We start from the raw sequence: 22,204 nt of genomic DNA, 5'->3' as shown, positions 1-22,204 counted from the left end.
TCGATGGGGAGGGTCCAGGCCACATGCTTCAAAACCCTTGTACTGAGTTTTTTACATAGTAGACACCCACTACAGCGCTCTTCAGTTAGTTCGTCTCAATAAACACTCTCTGTGAGTTCGTCGCGGGCAGGGATTATGTTTACCAACTTTGTTATATTCTACTTTCCCAAGCGCTTAGCACACAGTAAGCATGCAGTAAGTATGATTGATTGAGGATGATGGTGGTGGTAACTTCCAACGCGCCACTGAGACCCAGATGGCAGGACACGTGTGTCGTTGCTGCTCTTCTTGCTTCTTTCAGCGTTTCTAAGACAGATAGCTTTTCAGCTTCCACACCCCAGTAATTTATGGAGGCTTTCCCAATCATGCTTGAGAGCAGTTTGGGCTTTTGTTTTTCCAGTTCTTATTGCTGGGGTTTTAAAACAAATACCATAATCAAAAAGATGATTAACTGCCTTAAAGCCATTGACAAGGAGTTTCTGTTTGATGTGGAGATGGATATGCAACCACTGGAGATTTATGTTCTTACCATTTAGTTGCATGGCATCGTACGTGTGTGTGCATTTACCCAGAACACTGTAAACACTCGGGTTACTTTAGGAAGGTATTTAGTTATTTTATTAAGGAACAAGAGGGGTGATTGAGAAAATAAAAGCAGTAGAACAAAAAGCAATTAGCATTAACCTATCCAGATATTCTCAGTTCTACAAAACTTAAATGATCCTCAACAAAATGCAGATTAAAAATGCAATTTTTCCCCCAAGTCTAGGATTTTTCCTGTGTTAAGCCCTGAGCATCTTTAGGGTTCTTAGCCAATCCAATTTTTCCTGCAGTTATCCCTAGGATTTGCCTTTTCCCCTTCTTGGCCTTCATCCTTCCCTTCCATGTCATGCAAAAGACTTACACTTTCTGTCCATCCACCTTATTTAACCATTTCCACCAGACCCTGGTCTCAGTTTGGAACCCTGACTCGCTCCTGTTCATTTCTGGTGAGACAAGTCTTCCTGACTGCACAGTTCCGATCCTTAAGTAGTAAGTGCTAAGTGCTAAACCAAATGCTGGGGTTAGATATAGGACAACCGGATCAGATGCCATTCCTGCCCCACCCAGGACTGTTTAATCAATCAATCCATCAGTCAAGTGCCTGTACTAAGTGCTTGGGAGAGAACAATACAACAGAATTAGCAGACACATTCCCTGCCCTGAACAAGCTTACAGTCTAGAGGGGGAGACAGTCATGAATACAAATAAATGAGTAATTTTTAATATATAACTTAAAGATATGTACATAAGTGCTGCAGGGTTGGGAGTGGAATTTCAAATTTCCAAAGGTCAGAGAGCCAAGTGAATAGATTACGCAGAAGGGAGAGTGAGCCGGATAAAGAGGGCTTAATCGGGGAAGGCCTCTCGGAGGAGATGTGACCTTAATAATGCTTTGAAGGTGGAGAGAGTGTTGGTCTGGCTTACGTGGAGAGGGAGGGAATTCCAGACTAGGAAGAAGATGTGGGAAAGGGGTCGGTGGCAAGATAGATGAGATCACAGCACAGTAAGGAGCTATAGAGGAGCAAAGTGTGCTGGCTGTGCTGTAGTAGATCATCAGTGAGGTGAAGTAGGAGGGGGCAAGCTGAGTGAGTGCTTTAAAGCCCTTTAAAGGTAAGGAGTTTCTGTTTGATGCAGAGGTGGATGGGCAGCCATTGGAGGTTCTTGAGGAGTGGGGAGACGGGGACTGAACATTTTTGTTGGTAAATGATCCCTGCAGGGGAGTGAAGTATGGACTGGAGTGGGGAGAGATGGGACACCGGGAGATCAACGAGGAGGCAGATGCAGGAGTCAAGTTGGGACAGGATAGGTGCTTGGATCAGCAGTGTACCAGTTTGGATTTTATAAATGTTGTGAAGGTAGAACTGACAGGATATGGTGACAGATTTAATATAATAATAATACTTTTGGTATTTAAGCCCTTACCACATGCCAGGCACTGTTCTGAGCACTGAGGTAGATATGATGTAATCAGGTTGTCCCATGTAGGGCTCACAGTCTTAATCCCCATTTTACAGATGAGGTCATTGAGGCTTAGAGAAGTTAAGTGGCTTGTCCAAGGTCACACAGCAGACAGGTGGCAGAGCCGGGATTAGAGCCCACGCTCCCTGACTCCCAAGCTTGTGCTTTTTCCACTCAACCACGCTGCTCGTGGGTTGAATGAGAGAAACGAGTCAAGGATAATGCCAAGGTTAAGGCTTGTGAGACAGGAAGGATAGTGGTGCTTCTAAAGAGATGGGAAATTCACAGGGAGGACAGGATTTGGTGCTTAAGAAGTAGGGAGACCAGGTATCTTATTCCCATTTAACAGATGATAAAACTGAGGCACAGCGAGGTTAAGGGGGTGAACCTTAGGTCTCTTACAGCAGGTCAGTGGCAGGGGAAGAATGGCGGCCCAGGCCTTCCGACTCCCTAGTTTTTGTTATTATTGTATTTGTTTAGTGCTTACTAAGTGTCAAGTACAGTTCTAAGCACTAGGGTAGATACAAGTTAATCAGGTTGGACACAGTCCCCATCCCACATGGGGCTCACACTCTAAGTAGGAGTAGGATTTAATCCCCTTTTAATGGAGGAGGAATCTGCGACACAGAGAAGTTAAATGACTTGCCAAAGGTCACACAGTAAGCTCTTGGCAGATCTAGAACCCAGGTACTCTGACTCCCTGTCCCACGCCCTTTCCACTAGGCAATATTATGTCCCTGCCACGCTGAACCAGGTGGTCTAAGCCATCTTTAACTGCCAGTTATGTTATCCACAGATACTGCCTTGGGTTCCTGAGGACTTGCAAATGAACCTTCCTGGGCAGGAGCAGTGATTATCACTGCTAGCAGGGAAAGGAAGCACCCGGAGCATTGGATTTCCGGGATTTGCTGTGATAGTCCGATGTTTGCTGGTGGGGCTGGAGAAGGGGAGACTGCTGGAGGGCAGCAAACAGAACAGTGTGTGTGGGACCCTCTAATACATACCTGAAGGAACATTCTTCTTGGGGGTATACGTGGCACAACCCTTCCCTCTCCCAGTCCTTTAATTAGCCAGAAGCCACTGCCAGGCTTCCGAGTGGGGCAAACGGTAACCGACCGAAAAAGACCTGAGCTGTGTCTTGCGCACCCGTCAGCTATTTCCAGCCGTTCCGTTGCTCGAAGTGGGTAGCACAGCTCACCTTGTGAAAAGCTGCCAAGTTGTTTGGAATTAAAGGCAGTGTCCCTGGATTTAGAGGCAGGTCCAGTTGGCTGCCTCTGGACTCTTGCCAGGGTTGCCAACCATCCATAAATTCAAGGTCAGAAAATCATCATCATCATCATCATCATGATCACGGTATTTCTTAAGTGTTTACTATGTGCCAGGCACTGTATTAAGCACTGGGGAAGACACAGGATGAACAGATTGAACACAGTCCCTGTCCCACATAGGCTCGCAGTCTAATGAGGAGGGAGAACGGGTATTGAATCCTCATTTTACAGCTAAGGAAACGGAGGCACAGAGAAGTTAAGCGACTTCCCCAGGACGCACTGCAGGCAAGTGGCACAGCTGAGCTTAGAACGCAGATCTTCTGACTCCCAGGCCGGTGCTCTTTCCGCTAGGCCACACTGCTTCTCTAAAATGAGCTGAAATGGGTCGTGTCCACAAAAGCTGGAAACATATTTCGGTTTCTTTTCTTAGAGTAGTGGCAGGGGGGAACCCTAGGGATGTCATCGCTGTGGCCACCACCTCATTTAAGGTGGTGAGTGACTAGATGTCAGGATGCCAACTCCTGAGAATGATTTTTACATGCCAGCTGGGCCCATGTGAATAGCATCAACCCTCCCCCGCTCCTCCTGTGCCCCCCCCGCCCCCCGAAATGCCTGCCTTCTGCCGCACCGCTTTGAAAGTCACTTTTATTCCTCCGGTTTGTAAAAGTCATTTTCAGCAATGGGCAGCAATTGGCAATATTTATTGAGCACTTCCTGTGTGCAGAGCACTTTACTAAGTGCTTGGGAGAGTACAATATAAGTTTGTAGACATGTTCCCTCCCCACAAGAAGCTCTCAGTCCAGCTTGCTACATATCCCCGTTCCTGACAGCAGAGGGGTTGGTTCAGGGAGGAAAAGCTGCCGGAATTTTCGGGGTTGGATCTAAAACTGGAAGAGGGACTGCCTAAATCTGCAGTCACGCTGGAACCCGGAGGAGAGAGCAAGCACGATCTCAGGCTCTCTGCACCCAGGGGAGGTGACTGTGAGCCCAGGGGGCCTATGTGGGTGTGATGTGCCAGCTAAAGAGCCAGGGGATTGGTTGGAGGCATGGTGAGCAATGATTCTTGGATCCGTTTTTCCCGAGGTTTACATTTCCCCAAGATCCCTCTACCTTCTTTGGATATAATAATAATATTAACAGTTCAGTATATTTATGCAGCATTTTCCCATTAACCATCAACTGTAATATTGCTTCCTTTGGCCTCACAAATTAAAAAAAAAATGTCTGGAGCATTAAACACATGTGATTTAAAACTCGAAGTATACACCCATGAAATTCCCTTTTTTTGGCAAAAGAGTTTGAACACATTTCACTTTCAATCATTTGTCTTTGCAGTGCATTTAATGGGCAGCCAGCCCACCCCCCAACTCTGGGAAGATGTGAGATTGATGTTTTAGTATAGATTTAGGATCCCTCTTAAGTTTCCCACCTTCCTGCCCCGATGCCCCTTGTCTCTCTATTCCTTTCCGGCCGGCCGGTGGTGTTTCTACCGGAGGATTTGTTGGAGGATAAGAGACTGGGGTGCCAAGAGGAACCCCCAGATCTCTTGAGGGACGAACGTTCTCCTAGATTTCCGGGCTTGTGGTCGTAGCACCTGGAGAGGCATCTGGTAGTAAGCATAAAAGGGGAGCCCAGCTTGGAAGCTTCGCTGTTTTCACCAGAAAAGAATTACTAATTAACCTTTTTTGGCCCCAGAGTCTGGGAAGAAGGGTGGAGAGTGCAGAGAAAGTTCAAGAAATATAACCTTCACGGTGTCAAATGGTAATAGCTTGCATTTTATAGTTATTCATGTTTCACCGGGTTGCTAGCTCCCCGGTCAGATATGGGAAAAAGAAAGGTGGGAGAGAAGGGGAGGGAGGGAATGTTGGAAGGAGACAATCAACAGTCAGTCAGCCAACTGTATTTATTGAGTACTTACTGTGTGCAGAGCACTGTATTAAGTGCTTGGGAGAGTACGCCACAACAATAAAACAGTTATATCCATCTCTGTAATTTAGTTATTTGTACTGATGTCTGTCTCCCCCACTCTAGACTGTAAGCTCGTTGTGGCCAGGGAATGTGTTTGTTTGTACTGTACTCTCCCAAGAGCTTAGTGCAGTGGTCTGCACAATGTTAAGTGCTCAATAAATGATGGAATGAATTAATGAATGAACGAATTCCCTGCCCCCAACGAGCTTACAGTCTAGAGGGGGAGATGGACCTTAAGATATATCAATAAACTACGGATATTTACCTAATGCTGTGGGGCTGGGAGGGGATGAATAGGATGAATAAAGGGAGCAAGTCAAGGTGAGGCAGAAGGGAGCGGGAGCTTACTGGGCTAGCTCAAGCCTCATTCATTCATTCACTCATTCATTCATTCGTATTTATTAAGTGCTTACTGTGTGCAGAGCACTGTACTAAGCACTTGGAAAAAGTACAACAAGGAACGGTGACATTCCCTCCCCACAATGAGCTCAGTTTAGAGGGGAGAATATAAATAAATAAAATGACAGATATATGCATAAGTGCTGTGGGACTGGGAGCGGGGAGAAGAGCAAAGGGAGCAAGTCAGGGTGACAAGGAATGGAGTGGAGATGAGGAAAACTGATTCTCACCCCAGGGGACTCTGGCGTACCTTTTAGGGGCCAACCTGATTCGGGGTGTGTGTGTGCTTTCATTATTTCATTATGGAATTTGTTAAGCGCTTACTATGTGCCAGGCACTGTCACTGTTTATTGTTGTATTGTTCTTTCCCAAGCGCTTAGTACGTGTTCTGCACACAGTAAGCTCTTAATAAATACGATTGGTTGAATGAATGAATAAATACTATGCATTGGGGTGGGTACAGGCAAATGGGGTTGGATGCAGTCCATACCCTATGTGAGGCTCACAGTCTATCCCCATTTTAGATTCATTCATTCATTCAATCGTATTATTGAGCGCTCATTGTGTAGAGAGCACTGTACTAAGCGCCTGGGAAGTAGAATTCGGCAACAGATAGAGACGACCCCTATCCATCGGGCTCACAGTCTCGAAGGGGGAGACAGACAGCAAAACAAAACAAGTAGACAGGCATCACTACCATCAAAATAGATAAATGGAATCATAGGTATATACACATCATTAATAGAGTAATAAATATGAACAAATATACACAAGTGTCATGGGGAGGGGAAGGGGGTAGAGCAGAGGGAGGGAGTAGGGGCGATGGGGAGGGGAGGAGGAGCCGAGGGAAAGGGAGGGCTCAGTCTGGGAAGGCCTCCTGGAGGAGGTGAGCTCTCAGTAGGGCTTTGAAGAGGGGAAGAGAGTTAGTTTGGCGGATGTGAGGAGGGAGGGCATTCGGTAACTGCGGCCCTGAGAAGTGAAGTGACTTGCCCTAGGTCACAACATACAAGTAGCAGAGCCGGGATTAGAACCCAAGACCTTCTGACTCCCAGACCCGTGCTCTAGCCACTATGCCATGCTGCTTTTCTAACGGTATCTGTTAAGCACTTACTACGTGCCAAGCCACCGTAGTAAGCGCTGTGGCGTTGGCGAAGGCTTTTGCGAATATCACAGACTGCCCGAAAGACAACCTAATGGATTTTTGAGCAAATTAAACCGAAGCGGTCTTCGGCAGGCCAAATGACTCGACTTGATTTAGCGTATTTTGGACACATAATCTGGAGGACTCATGCTCTGGAGAAGACACTAATGCTAGGAAAAGTCCGGGGGAAACGTGGAAGAGGCAGACCGGCAGCTAGATGGATTGAGAGCTCACCTCCTCCAGGAGGCCTTCCCAGACTGAGCCCCCCCTTTCCCTGTGCTCCTCCTCCTCTCCCCATTCCCCCTTCTCCCGCCCTCTGCACATCCCCCTTCCCCTCCACACTGTGCATATTTGTATATATTATTTATTACTTATTTATTTTGTTAATGATGTATATATAGCTATGCTTCTATTTATCTTGATGATGTTGCTTTGTTTTGTTCTGATTTGCTGTCTCCCCCGTTTAGACTGTGAGTCTGTTACTGGGCAAGGATTGTCTCTATCTGTTGCCGAGTTGTACATTCCAAGCGCTTAGTACAGTGCTCTGCACATAGTAAGCACTCAATAAACACTACTGAATGAATGAAGGCCATAGCAACGAGAACAGAAAAACCGTTAGAAAGGTTGCGGAGTACGGCAGAGGACAGGATGTTCTGGAGAGACTATATCCATGGAGTCGCTATAAACGGGGAACGACTCTACGGCACTTAATAATAACAGATGCCCACTTATCAGGATGGACCCAGTCCGTGTCCCACCTGAGGTTCCCAAGATTTACCCTCATTTTACACATCGGGAAACTGAGGCCCCGTCTGGGGGCAGGGATGGCCTCTCTCTGTTGCCGGATTGTCCATTCCAAGCGCTTAATAATGTTGGTATTTGTTAAGCGCTTACTATGTGCAGAGCACTGTTCTAAGCGCAGGGTAATCAGGTTGTCCCACGTGAGGCTCACAGTTAATCCTCATTTTACAGATGAGGTAACTGAGGCACAGAGAAGTGAAGTGACTTGCCCACAGTCACACAGCTTAGTCCGGTGCTCTGCACTCAGTCAGCGCTCAATCAATACGATCGAATGAATGACAAGGGCTGTGACTTGCCCAGGGTCACACAGAGCAGAGACCTGCGAGAGTGAGCTTTAAAATAAATAAGATAAATAAATGGTGGTATTTGTTAAGCGTTTCCTATGTGCAAAGCACTGTTCTAAGCGCTGGGGGAATACAAGGTGATCAAGTTGTCCCGTGTGGGGCTCCCAGTTTTAGTCCTCATTTTACAGATGAAGTAACTGAGGCCCAGAGAAGCGAAGCGACCGGCCCACAGTCAAACAGCGGGCAAGGGGCGGAGCTGGGATTAGAACCCATGACCTCTGCCTCCCAAGGCCGGGCTCTTTCCACTGAGCCACGATGTTTCTCTTGGAATCTAGGTCCTCCCAGGTCCCCCGCTTTCTCCGTTTGAGGCCGCGCTGCTTCTCTCGGGCTCTGGCTCGGGATGACTGAGGCCAAACTGGCTGGGGTCAGGGGTCGGGGGGTCAGGGGGTGCAGGGGCCGGAGAATGGAGGGGGGCAAGGGGGGAGTTGCGCCTCGCCTTTGAGGCCCACCTCGGATCTGCTAGAAGAAGTAGCGTGGCTCAGTGGAAAGAGCCTAGGCTTGGGGGTCCGAGGTCATGGATTCGAATCCCGCCTCCGCCGCTTGCTAGCTGTGTGACTGGGCAAGTCGCTTCACTTCTCTGGGCCTCACTGACCTCATCTGTAAAATGGGGATTAAGTCTGTGAGCCCCACGTGGGACAACCTGCTCACCTTGTATCCCCCCCCCCCCCAGCGCTTAGAAGAGTGCTGTGCACATAGGAAGCGTTTACCAACTAATACCGCCATTATTATCTGCTGCCACCCAAAAGGCCGAGGAGTGACACGGACCAAATTTATCCCGGAATAAGGACTGTACGCATGTGCCGGCGACCCGGATGTGAAGAGGATCCTGGCCCCGGCCCAGCCCCCACCCCCGGGCCCCCTCCCCCCTGGCCCGAGCCAGCCCCTCTCCTCTGCTGACCAGGCCCGGGGCCGTGCCGAGCCGGGCCGAACCGGACCAGGCCGAACCGGGGCCGAACCGAGCCGTGCCGACCCGGGCCGAGCCGGACCGAACCGGGCCGAACCGTGCCGAGCCGAGCCGTGCCGGGCCAGGTCGTGCCGAGGGGGCCGGTGGGGGCGGAGTGTGCCGCACAGGGCCGGGCGGAATTAGGGGAGGGGTTAGCGGAGACTGGGGGGGGCGGGGGGGACTGGAGGCAACTTGGCCCGGGCCTGTTGCCGGACACCGTTACCTGCAAACCGGTATACTGCTGACCCCAGGGAGGTAGACGTCAGTTAAAAAGGGTTCATTTCTTTGATTTATTTAAAGAAAATCATACTTGACATCGCAGAAGTGAAACTTTCAGAAGCTCGCAGTCCCCCTTCCCCGGGCTCCTTTCCTGGACTTCCTTTCCCATTTGGCCCCCAGGAGCCCCGCCGCACACCTCTTCCCAGGAACTCGCCCTGCCCCCCAGTATGCCCCATCCCTTCCTCTCCAAAGCCCCCCGCTTCTCCTCCTCGGCTTTCCCGGCCCCTCAGCCCCCTCCCCAACCGCCTTATTCCCTCAGGTCCCCCTGACCTCCCCAGCTGCCCCTTGGACGTCCACCGCTCCCCTCGCCGGCCTCGCCTCCCCGGCGGGGGCGGCCTTGGCGGGGCCAGGGCCGTGCGAGGGCATGGATTTCCGGGGCAAGAAATACGAGCGGGGTAGCAACTGGTCAGACCCCGAGGTGGTGGAGCTGCTGCAGCTGTGGGCCGATGAGTCGGTGCAGCTGGAGCTGGAGAGCTGCCTGCGGAACCAGCACGTCTTCAACCGGATCGCCGAGGTGCTGCGGGACAAGGGGATCCACCGCACCGGAGACCAGTGCCGGGAGAAGATTAAAAAGATGAAGCTGGAATACCGCCGGATCAAGGACAACAGCAAGGCGCCCAGGGGCGGCCGCTCTTGGAAGTTCTACGAGGCGATGGACCGGGTCCTCACGGGCCGGCCGGTCCTCCCCTTCAACCCCGCCGGCGGAGGCGCGGCGGCCGGGCCCGTGATGCCCGACGGCCTGGGCGAAGGCCACCCGCGCCGCTTCACCCCCGCCGCCCTCCCCTTCGCCCACTCCCAGCCCCCCGGGGAGCCGGTGGAGATCAAGTGCGAGGAGGTGGACTCCGACCGACGCTGCCCGACCCCCGAGGCCCCGGCTTCGACGTCCTACCGGCCCGGCTCCGCCGGGGAGCCCGAGGTAGAGCGCGGCTTCCTCGAGCGGGCTCGGGACGACTCCCCCGTCTCCAGGGAGGAGATCCCCATTGAAACCGGTATCTCGCCTTCAGGTAGGGAGCGGGGGAGGCAGGGAGAGGGGTAGGCTCGCCGCCGACGCGGCCACCGTCGCCGCCGTGCGGCCTTCTCCCCCTTCTGTCTCCACCCCTCCCCTCTTCTAGAGTCACTTGGCTTCTCCGGACTCGTCAGGGACGAGGGTTTGCCGCGTGGGCACGGATGCGCAGGACGGGCCCGGAGGATGATGATGATGATGAGCGGGATGGGCCGGAGGGTGGCTCTTGAACTGGACCTCCGGAGCCTCGGGGCCGATGGCATCCAGCTTACTGGACGCAACGGCTGTGCTCTTCCCTCGCCTCCACTCTCTTTCCCCTGGTCCTCCGCCGGTGCCGTCATGTTGACGTGAAGGATAACGGAAACTCGGCTCCCTTCCGCCCCTTTCCCCCACCCCCTAAGGTGGGCTCGCTCGGATGTGATAGGATTCAAAATTTTGTGGTTCTAGGAAACGCGTGCCCGATCGACCTCTGTGGGAATCGATCTCTTTCAGGGATTCGGTTTTACGTGGCCCCGGAAACAGATTTGGAAATGGGGGGAGACGAGAAGTGGCAGATGTTTCTGGAAGCTGGGCTCTTAGCTAGCCCTCCCTGCTCCCAACTTCCTCCTCTCACAAACAAGCAGTTTCTTCCTGGGAGTCGAAAGCGGGGAAGGGGGCCAGAGAGATGCTGCGGGAAATCCACCGCACCACCAGTTGAGTAGATGGATGGCTTTCTGCGGCACAGATCTCCGATGAGCCTTTTTTTCCTGAAGATCGCTCGTCATTGTCATGTGGGTGGTGAGAAGATAATCTAATTGTGGTATTTATAAAGGCGCTTACTTTGTATTAAGCACCGGCGTATCTACGGTATATACCGATTGGACACAGTCCCTGTCCCACTTGGGGCTCACAGTGTAAGAGGAGGGGTAAACCGGTATTTACTCCCCATTTTACAGATGAAGAAACTGGGGCACTGAAAAGTAAAGTGACCTGCCCAGGGACACCCAGAAGGCACATGGCAGAAGTGGGATTAGAAGCCAGGTCTCTTGTCTCCCAGGCCAGGCTGCTTTCCACTGGGCCATGCTGCTCCCTAGGATGATGAAGATGAAGTGTGGTGTGGTGTGTTGTGTCGACGAAGTGTAGGGCAAGCATCCAAAGAGGCAGTAAACAAGAGGACCAGAGGGGAAGTTAGAAACTCCCTGGGTGGTGAGGTAAGCTGTGGTGGTTGCCTCTTTTGAGGAGGCTGACCCACCCGTCCAGTGCCCCGAACACTGGTTTGTCCTGCCCCTGGGGCACAACTGGGATGCCCGGGAAGATCCAAGACTGCTTTTGGACTAGATAAATTCAGGTCTGAACCCCCTCACCCTCACTTGTGTGCTCTGCAGCCAGCGGTCGGTCTTCTTGAGTCGCAGTGGTTGGCCTAAAAGTTAGTCTCATCTGGGCCCTTTCCGGAACCCCCCGGGATTGTGCGATCCTTGAGGCCAGGCCTTGTTTCTTTTATCTCTACTGTATTCCCTCAAGCCTTAGTGCCTTGCTGTGCACGAAGTAGGTGCTCAGCAGATCCTGTCAATTGATTTGGGGAATTCGGGGGAAGATTGGAAAGTGCCGGGCTTTGGGTTGGGGAGGGGAGGCGGAGGCTGCGGGTCTGTCCCGGCCTGGTGGCGGAGAGAAGGAATTGGGCCACGGCGTGGGAATGCGGGCAAGCTGCGGGTGGAGGGGAAATGGGTGAGAGGGAGGGGGGGGACGAGAGCTTTTCCCAAAGAGTGGCTGGTGGGCCTAGTCTTGGGGTTGGGGTCCGGTGGACAGAGTGCATTTTGGGGGGAGCTGAATTTGAGGGTAAAGTGAGGCCCCTTGAGAGCATCCGTGATGCCAAACTGTGAGCCTCACCACAGCCAGTCAGGAGAATGAAAGAGAAGGAGGAGACCCCTTCACCTCCAAAGCTCAGCAATAACTAGGTTATTGAGGCTCAAGTCTCAGGGAGAAAGGTTTCCCACAGATATTCTGGGGGAACCTTGTCCAGAAGGAGTGTGGGATTCACACCCCGGCCAGAGATTGGGTATGGACCTTTGGGCCAGGGAGGAATGGCAGGAGACTCACAGGTGGACCTGGAGGCCCTGCCTGGTGGGACCCCAGTGTTTGGGAGTGGGGAGGAACCCCAGAGTGGTGTGTGTCCTCATCTCCTCCCACAGGTTTCAGCGAGTCCAACATGGCTTCATCCTCCCGGCTCCAGAGCGCGGGGCCCCGGCCCGGCTTCTCCGCCCTCCACCGGCTCCGCCGGAAACGCAAAGGGCAGCGGGTTAAGGACCCCCTGGATGAGCTGCTGCTGAAGACGCTGATGTCGCAGCGGGCCATGGAGGAGAGCTTCCTGCAGCTGGAGGAGCGGCGCGTGCAGAGGGACCTGGAGATGGAGGAGCGCCGCCTGCAGCTGGAGCAGCGGCGCCTCGAGCTGGCGCGGGAGCACGAGTTCCGCATGTTCGGCGTCTTCGCCCAGATGCTCGGCATCCTCAGGCAGGGGGGCGGCAGCGCCCTTCCCGGACCCTCAGTCCCGCCGCCCCCCCAGGACTTTGGCGCCGTCTTCGGGGACAGGCAGGGGGCCGGGCCTCCCGGGCTGCCCCGCCGGAGGCCTCTGGGCTCCTACGGGCTGAGCAACCCCGGAACCGGACATCCCCAGGGCAGCCCCCACCTCTCTGTCCGGGGAAACATTGCCAACCTCTTCCGGGGCTCCACCGAGGAGGGCTACAAGGCCTACCACGCGGACAAGTACGACGAGGACAAGAACCCCAGTGTGAGTGCACTCGTCTTGGGACACGGGAGGGAGGACCACGGAGCGGGTGTGGGGGGATCCCAACAGGTGCTGTGCCCATTTTACCCCGATAACAGGGAGGCTTACCAATGTGAGTGCCCGACGCCAGGCCCGCGTGTATTTTGGCACATCTAAACCTGGAGTATTCCCTCCTCGCTCTTCCTCATCCCTCACCCTTGACCCTGGGTCCTCATGGGCTTTTTCTAGGAAATCACGATCTGCCCTGCTCCAGTCTGAGGGACACTTCCTTTCCTCTCATCGCTTCATTGCCACAGGGATGAAAGCAGTGTGGCCTAGTGGAAAAAACAAGGGCCTGAGAGGCAGAGGACATGGGTTCACTGTCAGCTGACCTTGGGCAAGTCACTTTACTTTGGTGTGCCTCAGTTACCAGAAGGAGCACGGTCTGCAAAAAAGGGATTAAATCCTCTTTCTAAAATCCTCCTCCCTTTGACATAGACTGCGAGCCCCATGGAGCAAAAGGACTGAATCCACCCTGATGATCTTGGATCTACCCCAGCACTTAGTACGTCTTTGGCACATAGTAAGCATTTAACAAGTACCATTTAAAAAAAAAAAAAGGAAAAGCTTGGAGCACCACTCCAGTTTGGGCAGTCAGTGCTCTGTGGGGGCTGCCCTCCAGCCCCAGATGAAGTGGGGATCCTGAAGAGACAAGGAGCGACCCCCTTTCCCGTTACCGTCCCCGACTACCTCTCCGCCCTGCGGTGATTTCCGTCGTTCCTCCCTGACCTCACCACACCTTCCTCTTTCCCGTGTCCAGGGGATCATTAACTTCGGGACTAGTGAGAACAAGCTCTGCTTCGATCTAATGTCCAAACGGGTAAGTCCTCCTCCTGTCTGTGTTACCGTACTCTCCCAAGCGCTTAGTACAGTGCTCTGCACTCAATAGATGCCACCGATTGGTTGATTGAGAACCCCCTGGTGGGGATCTCACCGGGATCTGGGGTCCTCGAGGTGCCAGGAAAAGAGTTCAGCTTGTTGGGGTCCAGAGTAGCTGCTGGCAGGTTTGGCTCCAGAAGCCCAGGGGTGGCTGGAGGGAAGCTCTCTTTTTCTCTGCGTGGAGGGCTTCCGCTCACTGTCAAGTGTTACGTTTGGAAAGCCTGCCGGCACGCGGTGTTACCGGACAGCACTTCTGGCTCAATCTGGGGACAGTTTTTGTGGTTCTCGATTGTCATTTTCGGGTCAGGTTGATTAGCGTGTTGGGAGGCGCCCACCTGACTGGGTCCCGAGATTACCAGTGAGTAGGATGTGGAGGGGGGCATGGCGGAAGGGGAGGTTTGGGTGACGAGTCAACAGTGTATGTGCAGAGTGAGTATGTTAACAGATCTGTAGGGAGCGTTGGGCGTGTCAGAAGTCGCTGACACTTGTGTCGCTGATGTTCGGGTGTAGCACTCGCTAGCAATCACAGTCCAGCACGGGCTGCCCTCTCTCCCTGTCTGTTAACAGCTTAATCAGAGTGACATGTACCACATTGATCCACCTCTGCTTCAGTACCCCGACTGGAAGGGCCACATGTTGTAAGTAACCTGGATTCGCTCTGGGAGAAGTGAAAAAGTTAAAGGAGGTGGCTGGGGGAAAAAGATGCAGTCCTCAGGGTGGGTAGGGAGCGGCTGGACCCATCAACAAAGGACCCAGGAGCAGCAAAGTGCCAGAGCCGCCCACCTCTGGGAACTGGGCTCTTCGGGCTTCTCCCGGCTTCTCCGCTATCCGAGATGGGCCGGATCACCGCACCGAGCCCGGCGGGGGGAACTGTTCTGGTTTTGGCCCTACAAGGGACCTAGAAACAGCGGGGTCATCGCGCTCTTTCTTCCTTTCTATCTGTGTGCCCGTCTGCTTCAGTCTGCGAGAGGAAGTGGCCCGTTTCCTCACCTACTACTGCAAGGCACCTGCTCCCCTCAAGTCAGAGAATGTGAGTATCCGTCCCTCTCCTCCCCCCGACCCTCTCCCCTGTGGATGTTTGGGAGTAATAAAGAGGATCTTTCAGGCCAACCATTTCCTCTTCATCATTCAGCTCAGAGGTATTCTGTGGAAGGACTATACTTCTGGGGTCTTTCCTGGCACTCACCCCTCGCCTCTCTCCCTCACCACCTCCTGTATTTATTTGCAAGCTTCCACACCTCAACTTGTAGCCTGCAGGATATCAAGTCTGGGGCAGTTGTCAACTTTGTCAGCCCCTGGGAGTAATCTTGTTCTTGGGCATAGCTCTACTCCATCGTCTGATGCTTCTTCCTTTTTGCCTCATCCCATCTGCTCCATTGTGCACCCCACCCACTCCATTCATTCATTCATTCATATTTATTGAGCACCTACTGTGTGCAGACCCCAGAGTACTTGGGGTCGCTGCAGTCTGTATCCCACCCGCTCCACTCTGCGCCTCACCTGCTCCACTCACTCCACCCTGCACCCCATCCTGTCTTCTCACCCCACTCTGTACCCCACTCAGCTCAGGTTCTGTGATGCCAATGAGCAGGGAAGGCCCTAGAGCATCACTGGTTATCAGTCCTCCTGGAACCCATGTGTGAATCTGGGATGAGAGCTGGCTCCTGGGAAGAGATCTCTGCCAGGAGGACATGGGTTCTAATTCTGGCTCTGCCACTTGTCAGCTGTGTGACCTCGGGCAAGTCGTTTCACTTCTCTGCACCTCAGTTACTTCATCTGTAAAATGGGAATTAAGACTGCGAGCCCCTTGTGGGACTTGGACTGCATCCTTCCTGATTAGCTTGCATCTACCCCAACGCATAGTACAGAGTCCGGCACATAGGAAGAGCTTAACAAATACCATAAAAAAGGAGGCGGGGGCAGACGCTGTGCTAGAGCAAAGGTGAGGACCGAGAGCCCTTCTAATGCCCTCCCGGGAACCGGATTGATTCATCTTTGCCCCTGGGGCTGTGTCGCTGGCAGGTGATCGTGTTGAACGGCTGTGGCTCCCTATTCTCGGCGTTGGCCACCGTTCTGTGTGACCCAGGAGGTGAGTGGCTTAGACCTCGAGCTGTCAGGTGAGCAGTGGGGCCTGTTCCCCTGAGCTCTCCCTTGGAGAGCAGATCTCTTAATCACCCGCAGAAGTTTCCAGTGCAGGAGGGAGGAACTGAGATATTGTTCCTCATTTTACTCCCGGAAAGATTGCGTTTCAGAAATGAAGCCGTAGTCATTCACGCAGATTCTAATGGCCGACATTTCCAAAACTCAAGGCCCGCCTATCAGCAGCCTCAGCCGTGGGTTGACTTGGGCTGACCCATCTGTGGCTCAGATGTAGCAGGCTGTATTCTCTGCTCTGACAGGTGCTGGGATGAGAATAGCCTCACCTGTTCTCCGGTAGCCCTCCTCCATCCCAACCCCACAAAAGGAGCTGTGCCTATCTGGCTCCTTTTTCTGTGGTCAGCAATTTGCTTGGCCATTCACTGTTTAAAGTTGATGTCTGCTGGAGGGCCAAACTCAGCATTAGAGCTGACGTCTGCAGGCTCCAGCACTGGCCGTCTTCCTGTCAGTTTCCTGTCTTGTGATAAACAGACTTTCCCAATCAATCAATTGTATTTATTGAGTGCTTACTGTGTGCAGAGCACTGTACTAAGCTCTTGGGAGACTACCACACAACAAGAGAACAGACACATTTCCTGCCTACAACAAGCTTACCATCTAGAGTCTAGATAGACACTTCCCGTACGTGAAAGTGCATCCCCTTGGGACGGGGGGGTAAAGTCCATGGAGAAATAAAGAAGTCACCGAGGCGTAGGTCCGGAGATGTTACATGGAACGGGGGTGGATCTGGGCCATAGGTGGATATCGTTTCTCCCGGTGCCGGCCACCCCTGACCAGCTGTCAGACCTGCAGGATGAAGGCTGGGGGTGACCAGGGGAGGGAGGGACAGGTCTCTGCCAAATCTTGGGTTGGGGACTGACCCCGTGTTGGGGTGGCGATGGAAAGAACTGCAGATGGCATCTTCCATCAGCGTGGAAGGGGGAAGGGTTGGCTGCGCCTGAGTCGGATTGGGTCAGAGGTGCTCGGCGAGTGACGGCCCGTTCTCTCCCTCTGCTTTCAGAGGCCATTCTGATCGCCACTCCCTTCTACGGTGGCATCACCCAGAGCATATATCTCTACGGGAATGTCCGGCTGGTCTACGCCTACCTGGACAGCAAGGTCAGAGCTGGGTCCTTGGCTCTGAGTAATATGGGGATGTTGGGGGACCCTCACCATTCCTCTTTCATCCTCCCACCCTAAGACCACGTGCACTCCTCAATCGATCAATCGGTAGTATTTATTGAGCACTTTACTCTGTGCAGAGCACTGTACTAACCACTTGGAAGACTACAATAGAGCTAGCATACACGATTTAGCAGGCACAGCCTCTGCCCTCAAAGATCTCGCAGTCTTTGTATCACAGTCCAGCTTGGGCTGCCCTCCCGCCCTGAGCAGGGGAAGCGGGCCCTAAATTCAGTTACAGGTAGTGGGAAGCCACAGAGTTTAAAAAGAGGTTCATAAGTGCTGTAGCAGGGGATGGAAGCGTGTACTCAATTTCAAAGACGACGCAGCAGGGAGAGTAGAGTAGCTCCGAAGATGGGGAGAGCAGTGGTTTGCCGGCTGTGAAGGGGGAATTAGCTCTCCAGCAAGGACAGCAGATGACCTCGGGAGCCGGAGAGGGGCTGGCTGCCGGCTTTTCGGTGATCTCAACCTTCAGGAGTCTCTCGGGGCGGTACCCTGACTCTGTGAATTTATTCATATTCACGTCTGTCTTCCCTTCTAGACTGTAAACTCGCTGTGGGCAGGGAACGTGTCTGTTGTATGGTTATATCATAGTCTCCCAAGCGCTTAGTATAGTCCTCTGCACACAGTGAGTGCTCAATAAATATGATTAACCGATTGACTGTTGGGAGAAAGTTGGCGGTGGACCGTGAAGTACAAAAAGGGGGCAGTGCGGGGTGGGAAAGGCAGTCAGGGACCAGGGGGTTTTGCAGAATGGTGGTTCTCAGATCACAATCGCGTCCATTCCAGGTCACCGGGGTCAACAGCCGCCCCTTCCAGCTCACAGTGGAGAAGCTGGAGACGGCCTTGCTAGGAGCCCAGGCCGAGGTAAAAGGAAACATCAGCTAAGGGGTCAGGAGGCAGGGTTGGGTGGAGGAGAAGAGGGGAGCCTGAGGCAGTGTCCAGTGTCAGAGGGTTCATGGTTTAAGCCCCCGAGAACATAGCTAAGCTCCTCTCCTGCTCCCTCCCCTGAACGACCATCTCAATCCGGGCATCCTCTGTGTCCACCCTTGAGCCGTTGTGAGCGTCGCGGTGGCGAGGTCCTGACCCTTCCTGCCTGTAAGCCCTTTCCCTGGCTGTTCTCCTGAGACGCTACAGGGGTGTGTTTCCAGAGGAGCAGGGGGAGCTGGAGGAGTTCATGGCCCCTGTCCCGCTGATGTGCAGGTTGGTTTCAGGGGGTGACTGTCAAAGGGCTCATCTTGCTGAACCCCCAGAACCCTCTGGGTGACATCTACTCTCCGGGAGAAATGCTGGAGTTCCTGGAGTTTGCTAAAAGGTACGCGAGAGAGCGTGGGAGATCTGATGTCCCGTCCCCCCCCCCCCCCAAACACACGTATATCCTGAGAATGGATTTGGGGATGTGATGGGGGAGAGGGTTGGTGAGGGCCCTGGAATTCTACTCCGATCCCAACCCTGAGCCCTGTCTCTGCTCTGAGGGAGAGGTTTGGAAGTTTTGTACGCAAAGCCCGCCTGTTACAATGACTCTCCCTGGGCTATGCAATTGATTGAAGCGGGCCGGATGTCTGCGAGCTCTGGCTGTTGCTAGGGTTTCTCGGCTCTGAGACCGACGGGAATGACGCAGCACAGAAGGAAGTGAGATGGAGAATTGGTTTTCCTGATCCCTAGAAACTGGGAGACGGTGGCCCCCTAAGAGGAAGGAGTGGAGACGGTTTTCTCTGGGTGATGGGGCCAACGGGAGCTATCTGCCCCCCGGGCACTAAGCCTGGGAGCTAGAGACATCACCCCGCCTTGGACTTGGGAGGGCGGAGAGGGAAGGGGAGGAGGGTTTTCTCCTCTCTGACGCAAAATGTCCTTGCCCCAGGCATGAGCTGCATGTGATTGTGGATGAGATCTACATGCTGTCAGTGTTTGATGAGTCCACCTCATTCCATAGCGTCCTGGGCATGGACAGGTGAGCTGGGAACAACAGGGCTTGGGAGGAGAGTCGAGAGAATCTCTCTTCCCAGACGATCGGCTACCATATCCCTAAAGGATCCTCTCTCTGCTTAGTTCCCTGCATCTTTCACTCTTTGGTCTCCCTTATTCAATCAATCAGCCCGTCAAGCAATAGGATTTATGGAGCACCTGCTTGTGCAGAGCACTGTACTAAGCCCTTGGGAGAGTACAGTAGAGTTCAAAGACATGATCCCTCCCCTCACGGAGTTTACCATTCAGTGGTAAACACAATAATTTACAGAAAAAAGAGGAGAAAGAGAAAAAGGATACGTAGATGAATAAGTGCTTAAATAGGAGGAATATGGAAGCCAAAATGTATAAAAGTGCTATGGGTACTTGGGCTTGTGATTGGCACGTGGGTGCTGAGGTGGTAGATGGAGGGAAGAAGAAAAATAATCTGGGAAGACCTCTTGGAGGAGGTGTGATTTTTAAAAGCGCTTGAATATGAGGAAATCTGTACCCTGGTGGGTTTGAAGGAGAAATGATATAAGGAGTCGAGGCCAGAGAAACTAGCACGGTAGGCAGCTTGAGAGAAGTAAAGACTATGAGTTGAGATGAAGTGGGGGAAGAGAGAGGATTAGGAAGAGGGAGGGAGCTGATGGAGCGCCTTTAAACCAATGATGAGTTCCTGCTTGAGGTGGAGAGGGAACCAGTGAAGATCTTTAAAGAACGAGGAGACATAAGCAGAGGGACATTTGTGAAAACCGATCGGGGCAGCGAAGTGGAGACTGGAGGAAGCTGATATAGTAGTCCAACTCGGATATGATCTGTGCGTGAAGCAGAGTGGTGGTTATGTGGATGGGGAGTGCACCTGGATTCTGGAAGAAAAACTGACAGAATTTAGTGATAGACTGAATGGGAGGATTAAAGGAAAGGGTGAAGTCAAGGATCTCACCAAAAGTGAACGCTTCAGAGGATGATGGTGTTATCCACTGAGAAGGGAAAATCAGGGGAAGAAGAGGACTTGGGAGGGAAGATGAGGAGTTTGGCTTTAGAACTGCCGATCTTAAGGTGGGGGCGGAACATCCGTTTGGAGAAGTTCGGGAAGCAAGAGGAAATGTGAAATTCTAGGGGAGGTAAGAGGTGGGAACTAGCATGAGACCTCTAGGTTAAGTTGTCCCCTCCACTCAACTCCGAGAGAAATCCAGGGTTGTCTCCTCCCACGAGTTCGTCGCTCTGTGGTACCGGTCCCCACGACCCTGTCTGCTCTGTCCCCCCTACAGACTCCCTGACCCCCAGAGGACTCACGTGATGTGGGGGACCAGCAAGGTGAGTGTTCCAGCTGCCATGCGGAAGGGGAAGGAGAAAGAACCTTTGGGGTGGGTGATGGGGATTTACTGGGGCGTCTCGCCCTTAGGACTTTGCAGTCTCGGGCATCCGCTTCGGCACCCTCTACACCGAAAATCAGGATGTGGCCAACGCCGTGGCTTCCTTCTGCTACTTCCACGGGATCTGCGGCATCGTCCAGTACCAGATGGCCCAGCTGCTTCGGGATCGAGGTGAGTGGCTGGGTCCGGTAGTCAGGGATACATGCTGCTGGCTAAGATTTGCACCCTTTATTCTCTCCTCCCTCAGCCACACAACACTTAAGTACATATCCTTGATTTCATTTATATTACTATCTGTCTCCCCCTCTAGACTGTTAGCTCGTTCATTCTTTCATTCATTCAATAGTATTTACTGAGAGCTTACTATGTGCAGAACATTGTACTAAGCGCTTGGAATGTACAAATCGGCAACAGAAAGAGACAGTCCCTGCCCACTGATGGACTTACAGTCTAATCGGGGGAGACAGACAGACCAAAACAATGGCAGTAAATAGAATGAAGGGGATGAACATCTCATTAAAACAATAGCAATAAATAGAATCAAGGTGATGTACATCTCATTAACAAAATAAATAGGGTAATGAAAATACATACAATTGAACGAACGAGCACAGTGCTGAGGGGAGGGGAAGGGAGAGGGGGAGGAGCAGAGGGAAAGGGGGGAAAAGAGGGCTTAGCTGAGGGGAGGTGAAGGGGGGGGGGGTAGAGGGAGAAGAGGGAAAAGGGGAAGCTCAGTCTGGGAAGGCCTCTTGGAGGAGGTGAGCTGTAAGTAGGGTTTTGAAGAGGGGAAGAGAATGAGTTCGGCGGAGGTGAGGAGGGAGGGCGTTCCGGGACAGCGGGAGGACGTGGCCCAGGGGTCGACGGCGGGATGGGCGAGAACGAGGGACGGTGAGGAGGTGGGCGGCAGAGGATCGGAGAGTGCGGGGTGGGCGGTAGAGAGAGACAAGGGAGGAGAGGTAGGAGGGGGCAAGGTGATGGACAGTCTTGAAGCCTAGAGTGAGAAGTTGTGGACATGGAACATGTCTACCAACTCTGTTATATTGCACTCTCCCAAGCACCTAGTATCATGCTCTGCATACAGCAAGCGCTCAGTAAATAAGATGGATGGATGGATCGATCGCTTAAAGCTGCCCTTGGGTAAGCAAAGAGCCGCCCGCTGAAACTTTACCTCCGTCAGTCATACTAACCGGAAAAAGGCAAACGGGGGCACCCGACTTTGAAAAACGAAGAAGGAGAACGCACCTTCGGATTAAAGCCCTCTTGGCCGTTAAGCCAGCCTTGGGAAGGATTTAGAGAACGGTCAGTTTATATGAAACTGGAAGTGGGAACCCATCATGGGGAAGGAGCATTTTCGAGGTGTCCCTTAGGACCAAGATAGCTGGAAGTGAAGCCCACGTAGAGGTCGGTCCCTCGGTGTGGGAGTGTGAGGAGGTGGTGGGGGACAGCGGGGGCAGCAAGCCTCGCAGAGCTGAGGCATTCAAACCTCTGGATCTTTGCCTTTCTCCAAGCAGACTGGATCAACCAGGTATACCTGCGGGCCAACCACGCGCGGCTCAAGGCCGCCCACACCTACGTCACCGACGAACTGAAGACCCTGGGCGTCCCCTTCCTTAACCGCAACGCCGGTTTCTTCGTCTGGATCGACTTCCGGAAGGTGAGGAACGGGGAGCGCCATCGCCAGCGAGGGCCTTGGCTGGGAGTCTTAGAGATCCAGGAAGTGGGAGCGGACTGGAAGAG

At 53.0% G+C, this 22,204-nt stretch overlaps 1 protein-coding gene across 6 annotated transcripts in view; it reads left to right on the top strand.

Annotated features, from left to right (window-relative positions):
- LOC100079242 (1-aminocyclopropane-1-carboxylate synthase-like protein 1) overlaps positions 1 to 22,204 on the top strand; it is a 65,919-nt gene that overhangs the window by 42,507 nt on the left and 1,208 nt on the right. Inside the window, exons 1-13 of one of the 6 annotated variants that reach the window (XM_029060561.2) lie at positions 9,025 to 10,148; positions 12,316 to 12,911; positions 13,708 to 13,767; positions 14,394 to 14,464; positions 14,787 to 14,856; positions 15,849 to 15,915; positions 16,984 to 17,081; positions 17,934 to 18,011; positions 18,359 to 18,459; positions 19,006 to 19,095; positions 20,363 to 20,408; positions 20,497 to 20,638; positions 21,979 to 22,121. In XM_029060561.2, coding sequence (XP_028916394.1) covers positions 9,509 to 10,148; positions 12,316 to 12,911; positions 13,708 to 13,767; positions 14,394 to 14,464; positions 14,787 to 14,856; positions 15,849 to 15,915; positions 16,984 to 17,081; positions 17,934 to 18,011; positions 18,359 to 18,459; positions 19,006 to 19,095; positions 20,363 to 20,408; positions 20,497 to 20,638; positions 21,979 to 22,121 — 2,202 coding nt within the window. In that variant the 5' untranslated portion in view covers positions 9,025 to 9,508. The other 5 variants (XM_029060564.1, XM_029060565.1, XM_029060563.2 and 2 more) reach the window with 5 other exon arrangements.

This window comes from Ornithorhynchus anatinus, chromosome 3 (genome assembly GCF_004115215.2).
Source record: "Ornithorhynchus anatinus isolate Pmale09 chromosome 3, mOrnAna1.pri.v4, whole genome shotgun sequence".
Lineage (NCBI taxonomy): Eukaryota > Metazoa > Chordata > Mammalia > Monotremata > Ornithorhynchidae > Ornithorhynchus > Ornithorhynchus anatinus.
Note: the sequence above shows the minus strand (reverse complement) of the source record. Positions and strands in the feature narration are given on the sequence as shown.